The sequence below is a fragment of the Notamacropus eugenii genome, chromosome 2 (genome assembly GCF_028372415.1).
Source record: "Notamacropus eugenii isolate mMacEug1 chromosome 2, mMacEug1.pri_v2, whole genome shotgun sequence".
Taxonomy (NCBI): domain Eukaryota; kingdom Metazoa; phylum Chordata; class Mammalia; order Diprotodontia; family Macropodidae; genus Notamacropus; species Notamacropus eugenii.
This window is the reverse complement of record NC_092873.1, coordinates 513,977,038-513,990,967: the sequence shown is the minus strand read 5'-3', so window position 1 is coordinate 513,990,967 and position 13,930 is coordinate 513,977,038. Positions and strand designations below refer to the sequence as shown.

The following is a 13,930-nucleotide window of genomic DNA, read 5'->3' as shown; positions in this document are numbered from 1 at the left end:
CTTTCCCCGCACAGGTGAAGAGCTTCCTGTCCAAGCGTGTGCTCATCCTGTACTTCTTCAGCAAGGTCAGGACCCAGCATTGTGGGGGGAGTAGGGAGGTGGGGGAGGGGAGGGCAGGGGATGGGTTGGAGCCTGGGTACCAGGGGGCTCTGTCCATCCATTGTCTGCCATGGCAGCTTTTTTCCTTACTGTTTTAATGACATTTTCAGTTTAATTGTTTCCTTTGTATTTTATGCATTTAAAAACCTGCTTCTGCCAAGGGGTCCATGCCTTTTCCCAAGCTGACTGCCCAGGGTGCCCAGGCCACAAGAGTCGTGAAGAATACTTAGGGCCCAGAATGTCAGGACTTGGAGGGCTGAGAGAATGTCCAGACAGGAACTTTGGTGTCAGGGATACCGAGGAGTCATAACATTCAAGGCCCTCATTTTACAGATGAGGAAAGTGAAGGGAGCAGGGTAGGGTATGGTGGAGCGGAGCCAGCCTGCAGCCTGGCTCTCAGCACTGTCCTGCCCACCTCTCCATGGAGGGCATGCCAGGAGGGCAGAGCCGAGGCTCCCTGTCCAGCCTCCCGGAGTGTCCCTCTGCTCAGTCCTCCATGGCCAGTCAGGAAGTATAAGGGGACTCGAGTTGGAATGGGTGTCATGGACAGCTCATGATGCCTGCTGAGCTGCAGGACGGTCCCATGCACCAGAAGCTCCAGACACCAGAGGAGAATCAATCCCTTTGCAGATGGAGGATGTCTCCCTGTTTTCTGGGTTCTGACTGCTTTGCATTAATCAATCCTTGATGAACAGAACTGCTGCCTAGAATGTGGGGGGAGCTAGAAGGAGGGAGTGGCGCTCAGTTTTTAATACAGCCAAAAGTTTTCTTTCTGTGGCTATGTGTTAAATGCCAGGTTTGATGCCAGGCTTGCTTCAAGGTGTGCCCTCCAGGTCCAGAGTTCTCAGGTTTGGTGGGATCTCGGGGCATTCAACCTCCCTCCCCGTCAGGGCAGGGCACTCAGTTGATGGTTTCATAGTTGAGCTGCTTAAGACCTTTCCTTATATACTCATCGCCATTGGCAAACACTGATTGAGTGCCTACTGTAGGGAACACTTGGTTGGGTCTGGGGATGGCAGGGGGTGCCTAACCCCAGCTCAGTGTCTCAGGAAGGCAGAGGGAATTGGTGTTCAGGTAGGAGAGCAGAGGAGCTTATAGGGAAAAGATGGTGAGCTTGAGTTGGCCAGGATGCTGTAGGCTTGAGGGGTGGGGATATGGGTCCTACAGAGTGTGTTTGGCAGGACCCAGGGAGCCAGGCATGGTGTGTTCTTGATGCCTCAGGCAGGGGCTGCACCTTGAGCTAACATAGGCCTGACTCCTGCTCCAGTTCCTGGGCCTTCTTTTTAATTTAAAAGTGAAAGGTGATTAATTAACAACAATCCATTTTTTCACCCTGTAAGCCCACCATCTTCTCCTCCAACCATTAGAAGACAAACCCTAGGGACCAGTGCGCATAGTTGTCTGCTGTCAGGCGTCGCTTCTCTGTCAGTCACAGCCACTGCCTTGGGCTCTATCCCAGGGGAGGAGAAGGAGCAAAGGAGATCTCTTGCGTAAAGCTCTATGCAATGCTCAGCACGCTGTAGAAATGGGCGATGTAGATGATGGCCATCGTCCCAAGCTGTTTGAACAGCAGTGTATGAATTGGGCTAGGTGGCGCCCTAGTGCACAGAGCTCCATCCTGCCGTCAGGAAGACCCTGGGTCAGACCCAACCTCAGACACTTCATCGCTGGATGACCCTGGGCAGGTCCTTGCACCTTGTTTGCCTGTGTTTCCTCATCAGTAAGATGAGCTGGAGAAGGAAATGGCAAACCCTACAGAAGGGTCATGGAGAGTTGAACCAGAAGGAGAAGTTCTTGTGGACTCGCTTCATTCAGTAGCACTTAACAGTAGTAATAGTAGCATTTGGACCATACTCTGAGGTTGGCTAAATTGGTTCCTTACCTCAGCCCTATTAAGCAGGTGCTGTTCTCCCTATTTTACAGATGACAGAACTGAGGTAGATGGGTTAGGTGACTTGGCCCAGGTCATACAAGAAATAAGTAACTGAGGCAAGATTTGAACCCAGTCTTCCTGACTCCAGGTCTGGTATTTTGTCCACTGGGCCACCCACCTGCCCCCTAAAAAACAAAATCCAGCCCCAAAGAGATCAAAGAGAGAAGAGGGCACTTGTAGCAGCTCTTTGTGGCACATTAATGTAATGGAAAACTATTGTGGCATGAAGAATGATGAAAGGGATGGTTCTGGAAACACCTGGAGAGACTTGTGTGAACTGATGCGGGGGAAATGAGCAGAGCTAGAAGAATTTCTGTTAAAGCATCACCATGATAAAGGCCCCAGTGCAATGTCTGGTCACAGCTCCAGAGCACCAGGGCTTGAAACGCACTACACACCTGGTTGAGATAATGTTCTTTAGTTAAAGGGCCTTGCTTTTGTCTTTGGGGAAGGATTGAGGGGAAAGAAAATTGATTTTTGTTAGAAAAAAGTTAATCATAAAAAACAGCTGCTGAAATCTTTTGTACCCACGGGCCCTTTTCCTCTTTCCTGAGCTCTTAGGGGCCAAGGCCGAGGGGCGCTATCACTGCTGCTCCTTCTGACGGACACAGTGCGTTGCAGGGCGACTTTTCTAAAACTGTAAATATGTAAAAATCCATCTTAGAACTTGACTTTTAAGTCTCAGAGTTTTAGAGATGAGTGAGACTTTGGAGGCCCCCAGATGAGACTTTTCATTTTACAGAGGGCAGAGATGCCAACACAGGAAGGGTCTTTGCCAGGGTTCCGCAGCTGAGACTCAGTTTCCCTCAGATGCCTGGTCTGGGCTGCATGTGGGGGGTGAGAGCTTGATGTCTGTTTGCTGCCACCTCCAAAGTGAACTTGCCTCTCCTTGTTTTTAGCACCCAGAGGCCTCTATCCAGGCAGTTTTTTCAGATGCTCAAATGCACATCTGGGCATTAGAAGGTAAGGTGTTGTTGTTTTTTTTTTTATTTTTAAAGTTTTAATATATTTTCAATTATGTGTAAAAACAGTTTTTAACCTTTGCATTTTACAATTTTGAATTCCAAATTCTCTTCCCCGTCATTGAGAAGGCAAGCGATTTGATAAGGGCTTATACATCTTCAGTCACACAGAACACATTTCTGCATTAGTCATGTTGTGAAAGAAACCATGGCTCCAAAACCCCAAGAAAAATAAGGAACATAAAGCAGTACACTTGGATCCTCATTCAGACACCATCAGTTCTTTCTCTGGTGGTCGGGTGAGATGGAGCAAGATGAGACTTGTGGTCTGTCCATCCTGGGTGGGGGAGCAGTGCCCCACCTCGCCCCTTGGGCTTCCTTTCGTGGATGGTGGGAAAGCACCTCTGTTCTTGTCCTCCCAGATCTGGTGCCTGCTGAGGCCCCTGTGCCCAGACTCGGCACACCTTGGGGGCTACCGAGGGAGGAAATAGCATTTTCATTTGGATTTCATTAGTACCTGTGATCTGTCTGTCCCTCTTTTGAGGTCTGTCCCACTTGGTAGCAGCATCATTTACTGAAGACAGGTTTGGAGTCGTCCAGACCACGCTCCCCACCATCCTGAGCACTCTGCTGGTGCTGCAAGAGGTAAGACCCACAGGTGGCTTTCTGCCTCATGCTGTCAGAAACTGTGCACTGAAGGTCATATTGGGAGGGGTCATTCTGGGCCTCAGAGAAGGGCAGTGACCTCCTCAAGGTCACCTAGTCCACAAGCCACAAGATCTATCTGAACGAGCTCCACGGCCAAGGAGGGGCCTTCTTGCCCTTGCCCGTAGGTGCCTCCCACTTGTTCTCTGTTTGGACTTGTCTGGGGTCCCCCAGCAGGGATGGGTGGTGGCCCAATTTGTCTTTGTACTCTCTGTCTGCATATCTTAACTGGGGAATGAACCCCTGGCTGTGGGCTTAGGTGAGGAGTGGAGATGGAAACCGTCACTCTTTGATGGGGGCAGGAATTCTAGGCTGTAACCTAAAATTACCTCATTTAGAGCTGTCGTTGAGCCTCCCCCCGCTTTGTGGTTACCCATTCCTTTGACATTCGACTCCTTCTTGGCCCTATACTCCTTCCCCCTGGGCAGCCTTTAGATAAGATGCAATTAGCTCTTGTGCGTGCCACCTCCTTGTGTCCTAATGCAGGCCCAGGGCTTAGACTCTGCTGTGGGGGTCCATACTGGGGAGGTGCCTGTGGCTGTGGGAAGGCAGTGTCATGGGGGTGACCTGTGTTCGAGGTCCATCTCTTTCAGCTCATGAAGCCTCAGTTTTTCCATTTTACAGATGGGGAAATCATATTTGTAGTCCCTCCCTTATGGGGTGCTTGGGAACCCCTAAAGTGCAGTGTCAATGATCTGGACCTTTTGGTTTGGAACAGACTTAGCTGTGCATGGAACTCTCGCCCATGTCCACCAGGAGCAGTGCCTGTTCTGTGCCCTAGGGCCCTCAGAGTGAGTGTAGGTGATTTAGCCACAGTCCCAGCCAGTGTGGCTTGGCTGTCTTCCTGATCCTCTCTGCCACACGGCTTCTCAGTGTCCCCATCACTCAGCAAACATTGTGCCAGGTGCTGTGCCAAGCACCAGGGATACAAGAAGAGGCAAAAGACAGTTCCCGTCCTCAAGAAACTCTCAGTGTAAAGCATGCAAACAGATATGGACAAGCAAGTTACATACGAATTAATAGATCATTAACGGGGGAAGACTTCCTGTGGAAGGGACCTGAAGGAAGCCAGAGAGGCCAAGGAGCAGAAGAGGGGAGAGCCTTCCAGGCCTGGGCAGAGCCCAGAGCTGGAGTCTTGTTGGTGGAGCAGCCCAAGGGTGTCACTGGGTCACAGGAGGTGTTGAGGGTGGGTATAAGAAGTCGAGGAAGGGAGGAGGGGGCTGGGTCATGAAGGCTGTGAAGGCTGAGCAAAGGATGTTGTCTCTGAGTTGGAGGCGATTGGGAGTCACTGTAGGGGGCAGTAACACAGGTAGACCTGTGTTTTAGCAAAGTTGTTCTGGTGGCAGAATGAAGGATAGGCTAGAGAGGGGAGAGACTGGAGGCAAGCGAATACCCCTGCCCCCTGGCCCCCCAACAACTACTACCATGGCCTGGAGGTGAGGGGATGAGGGTCTGCACCAGAATGAGGGCATTATCAGAGGATGGAAGGAGGCATATTCAAGAGATGCTGCAAAGGTGAAGTTGATAGGCCTTGGTGCCAGGTGGGCTGTCACGGGTCAGAGGGAGGAGTCAAGGATGTTTCTTGGGGTGTAAGCCTATGGAACGGGGGATGGTGCTGCCTCTGTAGTAATAGGGAAGGTGGGAGGAAGGATTTGGGTTCTATTTTGGACATGTTGAACTTAAGATGTCTGCTGGACATCCAATTTGAGATTTCTGAAAGGAACATAGAGCATGGGAGGTGAGTAGTGGAAGGAACTGGGCACAGACCTTGGAAGGTCGATGGCGGGACCGCTGTGGGGTACCCATGGTGCTCACGCGGGATAACCAGGACTGAGGGAGTGACAATGAGATCCTGGCCCTGCTGTCTGTAGCTTTTGACCTTGGGTGCTGCCACCTTTCCTTCTGGCCACAGGAAGAAGCTGGCCCTGGGCTCGGTCCCTCACCGAGGGGTGTCTGCTTCTCTCCTGTGCTGTGCGCTCACTCTGTCCAAGGGGCTAAGGGGCTCTGACGATCACTTGATCACTAGCGTACCCATATGGGCCTCATAGTGAGAGGAGGGCTCTGGGGATCCTTGTCCCCAGTCACAGAGGAGGGGACTGATGCTGAGGGATATGAGGGACTTTGCCATGGCCCAGCATCTCCTGAGAGTCACTGGGGGATCCAAACCCATTTCTTGGGGTGTCCCAAGATCCTGCTGCTGGATCTGCCCTGTGGTTTGATTGCTTGCTTCTGGCCTTGCTCTGTGATAACACTTGCCTACCTGCCTGCTCTCCCATGGGGCATCCAGGTGTATGTGGGGCAAGGCCCCAGGTCCGAGGCCCAGACCCTGCCTCACACACTTATCAGCCTGTGCACACATGCAGCCTCTAAGGTGCCTGGCACATGACTGCTTTAAAAGATGCTTGTGGATCGATGCCAAAAGGCAGGCTTCTGGGTGCATAGGACAGTGACCAGTCTGGTTGTGCCCTGGATGACAAGCCAAGCTGATGCAGACACTCCAGGAGCCTGAGAAGGCAGTGCAGGGCTCAGGACCGAGAGTGCACATCCCAGAAGGAGATGATTCTCTCCTCTGGCCAAAGGCATCCTGCCACTGGCCAGCCTTTTTCTCATCTGAATTGCCTCAAGGGCCCAGATGGAATCTGATCTTGTGAAGTAGGCCTCAGTAATTGGTTCTAAGCCAGCCAACTTCCTGTTGTCCTTCAGGCAGTTGACAAGCACTTCAAGATGCCGCACGCGTCCAGCAGACCGCCCAGGCTCTCAGGAAGCCTTGTGGACACTTCTTATAAGACCCTGAGGTTTGCTCTCCGTGCATCACTGAAAACTGCCATATACCGGATAACTACCACCTTTGGGGAACATCTCAAGTAAGTGTGTCTGGAATCTCTGCTCCCTTTCTTTGGATGGGAGCCTTCCAGCAGCTCCTCAAGGCCTGGCGCTCATCTGGAGTCCATGCAGCTCGTTTGAGAATTATGGGGGTTCATAGCTAGGCAGGGCGACCTTCATGATGAATCAAGATAACCCTACTTGGAACCTAGAGTAAGACTCTGGTATAAAGTCTAATCATCAGGATGGATAAAACTGAACTTAAATGTGTCAAGGACGGCCACTGCCTTGAGCCCTGTTTCTCATGATTTAGGCCCAGGACCAATAAGGAAGGCCAGAGGAGGTGAGAAGCACCACAGTAGAGGGGAAGAGAGTAGAGAAGTGTTGGGGGGACCGTGGGACTGGGTGCCAGGCTGAGGATGCAGCCCTCAGAGAAAGGAAGCTGAAGGTGCTTTGTAACCCCCCAAACTGCTAGAGGAAGGTTGTCCTTAAAAACACAATAGAAAACTCAGCCCTGAAGCTCCCTGACCATTTGAGAAAAGCCCTTTGAAAAGGCATTACCGTTGCCCACAGACCAGGGCAGAGAGTCCCATCTGTACGTGGTGGTGCTGTGGCAGTACATCGAGCCCTCCTTGGTGAATCCTAGAAATGGCTAGAGACAGACCCCTAAGGAGAGCTTGTGTCCTCTGTGGGGGGGCTGCTCTTCTCCCTTGAGTCCTGCCTTGGTGCTGGCTAGTGAGATAGGGATATCAGGAGGCCCTCAGGGTGAGTGGCCCTGGGAGGGGCTCTAGTGACCACTGTCACACTCCTTTTTTTTCACACATGCAGCTAGGTGCAGAGAGGAGGGGGCAGGCTGAGGGAGAGTAGGCTGGGCCCAGGGCTGCTGCTTTTCTGTGATCTCATGCTTTTTCCTCCAGAGAAAAACAAGGAAGAGATAATAACAAGGAAGAAGCCAAACCAAATAGTTAAGAGTATCAGAATACTGAATTAATAAATAAACACAAGAGTTGTTTTTAAGACTAATAAAATTGACGAAACATAAGCAGTCAGAAAAGGGAGAAAGCAAGCCCAGGTCATCAGAATTAGCAATAACAGAATAGGTGTTAAAGTAAGAATAAGGGGCCCTAGGGGGGTCTTTGCCGGCGCAGGGCCTAGCACTTCTGGTGTCTTAGTTCCTCTCCCCTGGAGGTACGGAGCTGAGCCTCATCCCACTGACCTCTTCAGGCTGCTCCTTGGATCATAAGCTCTTTCACAAACACACCCACACACACTCACACCCACACATGCACAAACACTCACACCATACACACATACCACATATAAGCACACATACTGCTCACAAGCACACACACCATACACACACACACACACACCACACACGAGCACATATACCACACACATATACCACACATAGGCACAGGCACACACATACCACATATAACCACACATACACACTATGCACAAGCATACATACCATGTACACATATGCTACACACAAGCATACACACCGCACACACGCCACATGTACCACATGTAAACACACATACACTATGCATAAGCACACTCACTAAACACACACACATATACCACGTATAAACATACACACAAGCACGTGTGTGGTCCAGGCTTGTTTCCCTGGCACAGTGAGGTGTCTCAGTTGGCCCTGGCTTGCACCCAGGCACTAAGTCAAATAGCTGTCAGTTGGCACTGAGCAGGCTATTAATGACTTTGTCCTTCTGACTCAGGCACAGGTTCAGGGTCCTTTCTGGGTCAGACCTGTGACAATTCCCGTTCCACTGGGCCCCTTGTCTGCTCATTCTCTTCTTAGAGGAGAGTCCAAGAGGTTGTAAGAGCCTTGCCCAGGGTCCCAGCCAGCTGGGTATGGATGCCTCAGAGATAGGTTATGTTCCCACCAAGGCCAGCTCTCTGCCCACTGCGCATATCTGAGATCACTCTGGGAGGACGATTTTAAAAATCCATGTGCTGTCATCGGTAGGAAAGATTTTGGCAGAACTGAGCATTCACTTGTGACCATCACATAGAACAGGGCTGGAGGGATGATAAAAATAAAATATTTGAAACCCAAAGTCCCCATTATGGCCTGTGTAAAAATGGAAGCCTGCCCGTCAATCAGATTTGAAAGTCACTTTCACCCTCTCAGTGGGAGATCCTCACACCCATTTCTGGAGCTCCTTCTTGGGTTCACAACCCTGAGAAATCATCAGGGCAAGTGTTCTCACCCCTGTTTTACATAGGAGGAAAGAGAGGCTCAGTGACAGTCCCTTTCCCATGGGTGCTTTTTGAGTGAGTGGTGGAAGCAGGATTCAGACTCAGAGGGGTTTGGGGACTTTCAGTTTGGCATTCTTTACATTCCAGTTTGGAAATTGTATTAGAAGTGCTGGCGTTGGTGATAACCTGGGTAGCTGGATGGGGCCTGGGCCTTCATTTGTATAGGGAGTCCCCTGGTGAGAAAAGGCCTCATCCAGTGCAGGGTGGAACCTCTACAACCTTGCCTGGAGCACTTGGCAGTTAAGTGACTCGCCCAGGGGGGCACTTACACAGCCAGCGTTGGTCAAAGAGGGGACTGGTTTTCCGCTTTTGAGGCTGTGCCTTTAACTGTTGCACTATTCAGCCTAATTAACACGGGAGAAAGAGATTAGAAAACAAAGAGGATGGAGTATTATTTACCAATGTCTAGGTAGCATATCTAGAAAATACAGTGATCTCAACAAAAAATGGAAGCATTGAGTTCATTAAGGTGCCGGTAAATAGAAACCCATAAAATATTCAGACTTTCATGCGACCGATTATACCAAGAAAACATGATGAGAAACTTTTTCAACAGAAACCATTAAGTATTTGGGAAGCAAACACAGGCGATATTTATTTATTCATTTATTTTTATTTTTAACACAGTTTATAACTGATAAAGCAATTCAGACTCTTGGTCAGGTGACACTTCTTTTTAAAGCACTTACAATATGGAACACAAAAGAATTTTTTTTTAAACATTAACCAACTGAGACACAGATAATATTTATGTTGCTAACTTCACAAGCTCTTGGCCTAATTGTCTCCACAGTATTACTAAGAATTAAAGGACTCTAACGTTGTTGGTCTAAAGTCCTAAGCCCAGTAGCTTAATTTTAGACAGCATTGGATGTACCCCTACCAACAATCTATAATTTAGTAGATCTGGTATTAAGCTTACAAACCTTTTGACTGTAGGAAATTGCCACCAAGAGTAGGGACGTTGCAGGGAAACAGTATCTCCCCAACTTCATGTCTATTCCAGGCAGGAGTAGATTATCCACCTGCATTCAGTCAGGCTTACAGTCCGCCAGGTGTCAGTGGGGAAATTGAGTCCGGAGAATCCCACCTCAGCCCATGTTGAACAGCTGCTCTCCCACCCTTCCCTTGAGATCACCTGTGCAGTTCATACCAGCATCTCACAGGCTTACTGGCATTGTGTAATGGAGGCTCGGATCTCCTTTCTTGCTCCCCATACCTGGAGTAAGACTCAGAAGAACAGTCACTTAATAGTCCCACAGCATCTAAAAATGGCAAGTTCCAATAACCAGGTTTCAAACGTGATTATAGTTTCACTTTGGCTAAGAAACATCTTTTGAGGCAGGTCTTAAGTGGCGTACATGCCTTTCTATACATGTTCTAGTTCCTGATTATATGGCAATCATAAAATGTTATTTACCATTAAAACCTTGACTTTTCTGTCAATGCCAAATTTTATCATAGGCGATATTTATAAAAGCAAATATCAAACTATTGACAGAAAGAGAAGATAGAGATAATTAGGACATTAATGTCCATGGATGGGTCAAATCAAAATGGTAAAAAAGAAATTTTACCCAGATTATTGAATAGATTTGGTATAATTCCAGTCAAAATGCCAGAAGGAGGTTTTGGTTTTTTTGAGAAGCTGAGATGTATAAACTGTCCTGTCACTTCCCAGTGAACATTCTTTATGAGTGAGACAGCTTGGGGCAGGAACTTTAGACTGGTAATCTTGTATATGCCATGGACTCCCTGTGTGACCTTGGAAAGGGTGGGGAAGGGAACATTTATCAGGATCTTATCTGTGCGGAGCCCTGTGTTAGACACTTGACAAAGATCCCATTTGATCTTGGATAAGTAACTTGCCTCTCTCTGGACCTCAGGGGCTGCTCCTTCATTCCTAAGTAGATAATTTTGTGAGTTAATGTGACTGAAAATAGTTATCTCCTGGTGAGCAGCCTTCTTATGCCAGACCTCTTCTCAAGACTGTTCAAGGCTAGTCCTTGTTTGTGGCCAAGATCATAAAGGTTGTGAAAATCTCTATAATTAAGGGGAAAAAAGCCAACCTCTCCTTCCCACCATCCCCTGGTTCCTTCTTCCCTTTTGTCTGCCCTCCCCCTCAGCCAGAGGTCCCCACTCCCCAAGGCCCCCTCCAGTGAGGACAGCAATCCTTCCTTACTAGGAAGGGGGGCCCTGGATTTTGGTGTTCTCTGTCCCCTTCTGGCTTCCCTTCTTTGAGAGGCTGTCATGACTGTAGCATCTGTGTGTCCCCTAGTGAAAGGGATGCAGAGAAGTATTAAGCACAGGCCCCTGGCCTCAAGGACCCTACGGAGTTCTGGTTGAGAGACAAAAGCTGAAAGTGTGAGGCAGATTTGAGAACAGGAAAGTTTCCCATATACAGAAGGTCAAAGGATATGGTCAAAGAATTGTCCAGTAAGTCTAGAAGAATAACCAAGAAAGACTGTCTCCTTGTCCACAGCTCGGTGTCGATGAGTGCAGAGGGGGTAATTGTGAGGCAGTGAGACTTCTCTGGGACGAAGCAAGAACAGACCCAGAATGACCCAAAGAGGTGCCACTGAGTGTTTGCAGCGGTGCTCCTGGGGAGACAGACCAGGCCACTCTTACTGTAAGGTCCTCACCTGTTGCACATGCAAGCTGTGCATCCAGGGGAACTGGGAGAGACACAGATAGATGCTGCTAGAGTGTAGGCCATTCAGTGGAGAGACCCAGCACTGATGGCTGCAGACTTGTGCACCTCCCCTTTCAGCCCTCGCCTCCTAGGAGGGAAGTGACCTCTGGTGGTAGAATCAGGATTTGAACCCAGGGCTCTGAGCTGTTCCTTCAGGGCACTTTCTTCTTCTTCCTTATTCAGCTATTCTGAACATTCCTGAATCTTTAGAAAAGTCTCAATTCTCTTCCTCATGTAAAATGACAGGGAAGCATCCAGTCCATTTTATCAGTAAAACAATGAAGGCATTTTGCTCCTTAAAAGGCTTGGCTTCAGTTATCTGAGCACTTTGCTTAGGTGAAGTCTTAAAGAGGTCGGGCCTGAGGAGCTGGGAGGACTTTGCAGGTGCCTCCTCCTTAAAAGCTGGTGGCTCTTGAACATTGACAGTTTCCCCTGGTGTAGCATTTGGACTCACCAACTGCAGCACGAAGTGGCCTTTTCCTGGACCATTTCACAGATAAGGAAGATGAAGCCCCATGTGGGAGAGGGATTGGCCCAGGGTCAAGTGGCTGGTTGTGGTAGAGCTGGGTCTGAAACCGGGTCTCCCCTTCTGCTGGTCCATCGTCCCTCTGCTTGCTGAACCTCAGGGACCAAAGCGTTTCTTGCTGGGTTTTGTTTTTCCTTAGAAGCTAATAAAAGGGCCGCTTCACAGTGAGTGTCTAGAGAGATTTGCCTTAGTATTAATATGGTGATAGATTTGGGGGAGAATGAAAAAACCCTAAAATTAACCATCCTTAGGTTCAAAGGGAAAGGGAATTGAACCACGAAGCTGTTACCTTTGAAAATGCTTCCTGTGACCATTGTGTTCTAACTAAACAGTTTGGTTTAAGGGATCTTACATGAAAGGCAATCCAGAAAACCCGCAGCTCCGAGATAATGCAGGGGTCTGGTTCAAATCAAATAATAAAATCCAGAAAAGTCACTGCCAGGCCTGAAACGCAGCGTCCAGAGCAGGTTCCGCAGGGCAGGCGCCCTGGGTGCAGTGAGCACTCTTCCTCAGGCTGCTTGGCCGGGCTGCCCCTGGATATCCAGTGGGGCCTCGGACACGTTCTTCTGAGGGATGAACTCACCAAGATCTCGATGCCTGTCTAATTGTTGTGAGCAGTATTGACTTCATGTTGTGTGGTTCACTTAATGTGCTTCACGTAAAATACGCTTATGCTTCGCATTTGTGTCTCATTCAGCGCGGTGCGGGCATCTGCTGAGCATCAGAAAAGACTGCAGCAGTTCTTGGAGTTCAAAGAGTAGTTAAGTAGTAGAAACTGTGCTCATTACCCGGCTGATACTGCTGCACATGGGACAGTAAATGCTCAGCATTCTTGGATCAGAAGAAAATGGACTAATTAGATGCTTCCTTTGTCCTAGTGGTTGCTTTGAAAACTATACTTTAATGGGAGAAATCATGGAAAGAAATTCTCAGCTGAATAACAGAAAACTGCTTTTTTGTACCAATCCTTTTTTTTTTTTTTGGCCGGGAAGGGGGATAATAAAGTCTTTGTTCCTCTCCGTGAGCATCCCTGACAGCAGCAGACACTCAGAAAGTCTGAGCTCTTCGAAGCTTTTGAGGAAGTTGTGTCTCCCAAGGTCACCAGGTGTTTTGCACAACGAGGAGGTGGCAGACGGGTGCAGAAAGACTGAGAATATCGAGAGGCATATTCTGTTAATATGTCAGGTTGTGTTTTTGTTTATGGGGAGAGATTCGATTTGCATGATTGTCCAAAAGAGCCTCCCCCCTTAGGGATGCCAACTTTACATTCAGGAATGTGGAAAATTTCACTTCTTAAGTTACAAGATTAAACGTAAACATTCGCTTTATGAGAAACGATTGACCAGAATCTGTGAATTGAGCTTAGTGATTTGCTGATGAATGTGCTGTGCATGAGCATACATCTTCTTGATTCTGACTGAATTTGCTTTCCTTTTCCAAAGTGGAACATAATACACTTGTAAAGTTTTTAAAACAAAGAGGAACATTTTGCAAAGAAAACAAACATGGACAACTTTTTTCCTGGGATATTTTTGGGAGCTGATTTTCATTGTGTCAGGTTGCTTTGCAAAACTCTCTAACCTTAGAGAGAGAGCAACCTCTGCTGTGCTGTTTAATTAAAAGTTATTGGCCAAGAAATGATGTGCCTCTTGTCTTTGGGATGGGGCCCCTTTTCTGCTGATGGGGCAGCTTCCAGGGATGGTTGGAAATGTCAGTGGTGGGAGCTCGTTGAACTGACTTTGGATATGGCTGCATCCCCCTTTCCACCCGTCTCTTGTCTCTGGCCCAGCCCTGCCATGTCCAATTCCCAGCTGTCGATCACTGTGAGATGGGCCACTTTAGCCCCAGGCCCTGGGGCTCTCTTCAGCCAGCACATACCAAACCACGAGGTTAAGTGAATC

The 13,930-nt window shown here is 48.7% G+C and overlaps 1 protein-coding gene across 1 annotated transcript in view; it reads left to right on the top strand.

The window, feature by feature from the left end:
- The window catches only part of NDC1 (NDC1 transmembrane nucleoporin), a 35,954-nt gene extending 22,287 nt beyond the window's left edge, over positions 1–13,667 (top strand). The window contains exons 14-18 of the mRNA XM_072649519.1: positions 15–65; positions 2,932–2,995; positions 3,539–3,639; positions 6,403–6,563; positions 12,727–13,667. Coding sequence (XP_072505620.1) covers positions 15–65; positions 2,932–2,995; positions 3,539–3,639; positions 6,403–6,563; positions 12,727–12,790 — 441 coding nt within the window. The 3' untranslated portion in view covers positions 12,791–13,667. The remainder of the gene's footprint in view (positions 1–14; positions 66–2,931; positions 2,996–3,538; positions 3,640–6,402; positions 6,564–12,726) is intronic.
- Positions 13,668–13,930: the final 263 nt, after the last annotated feature.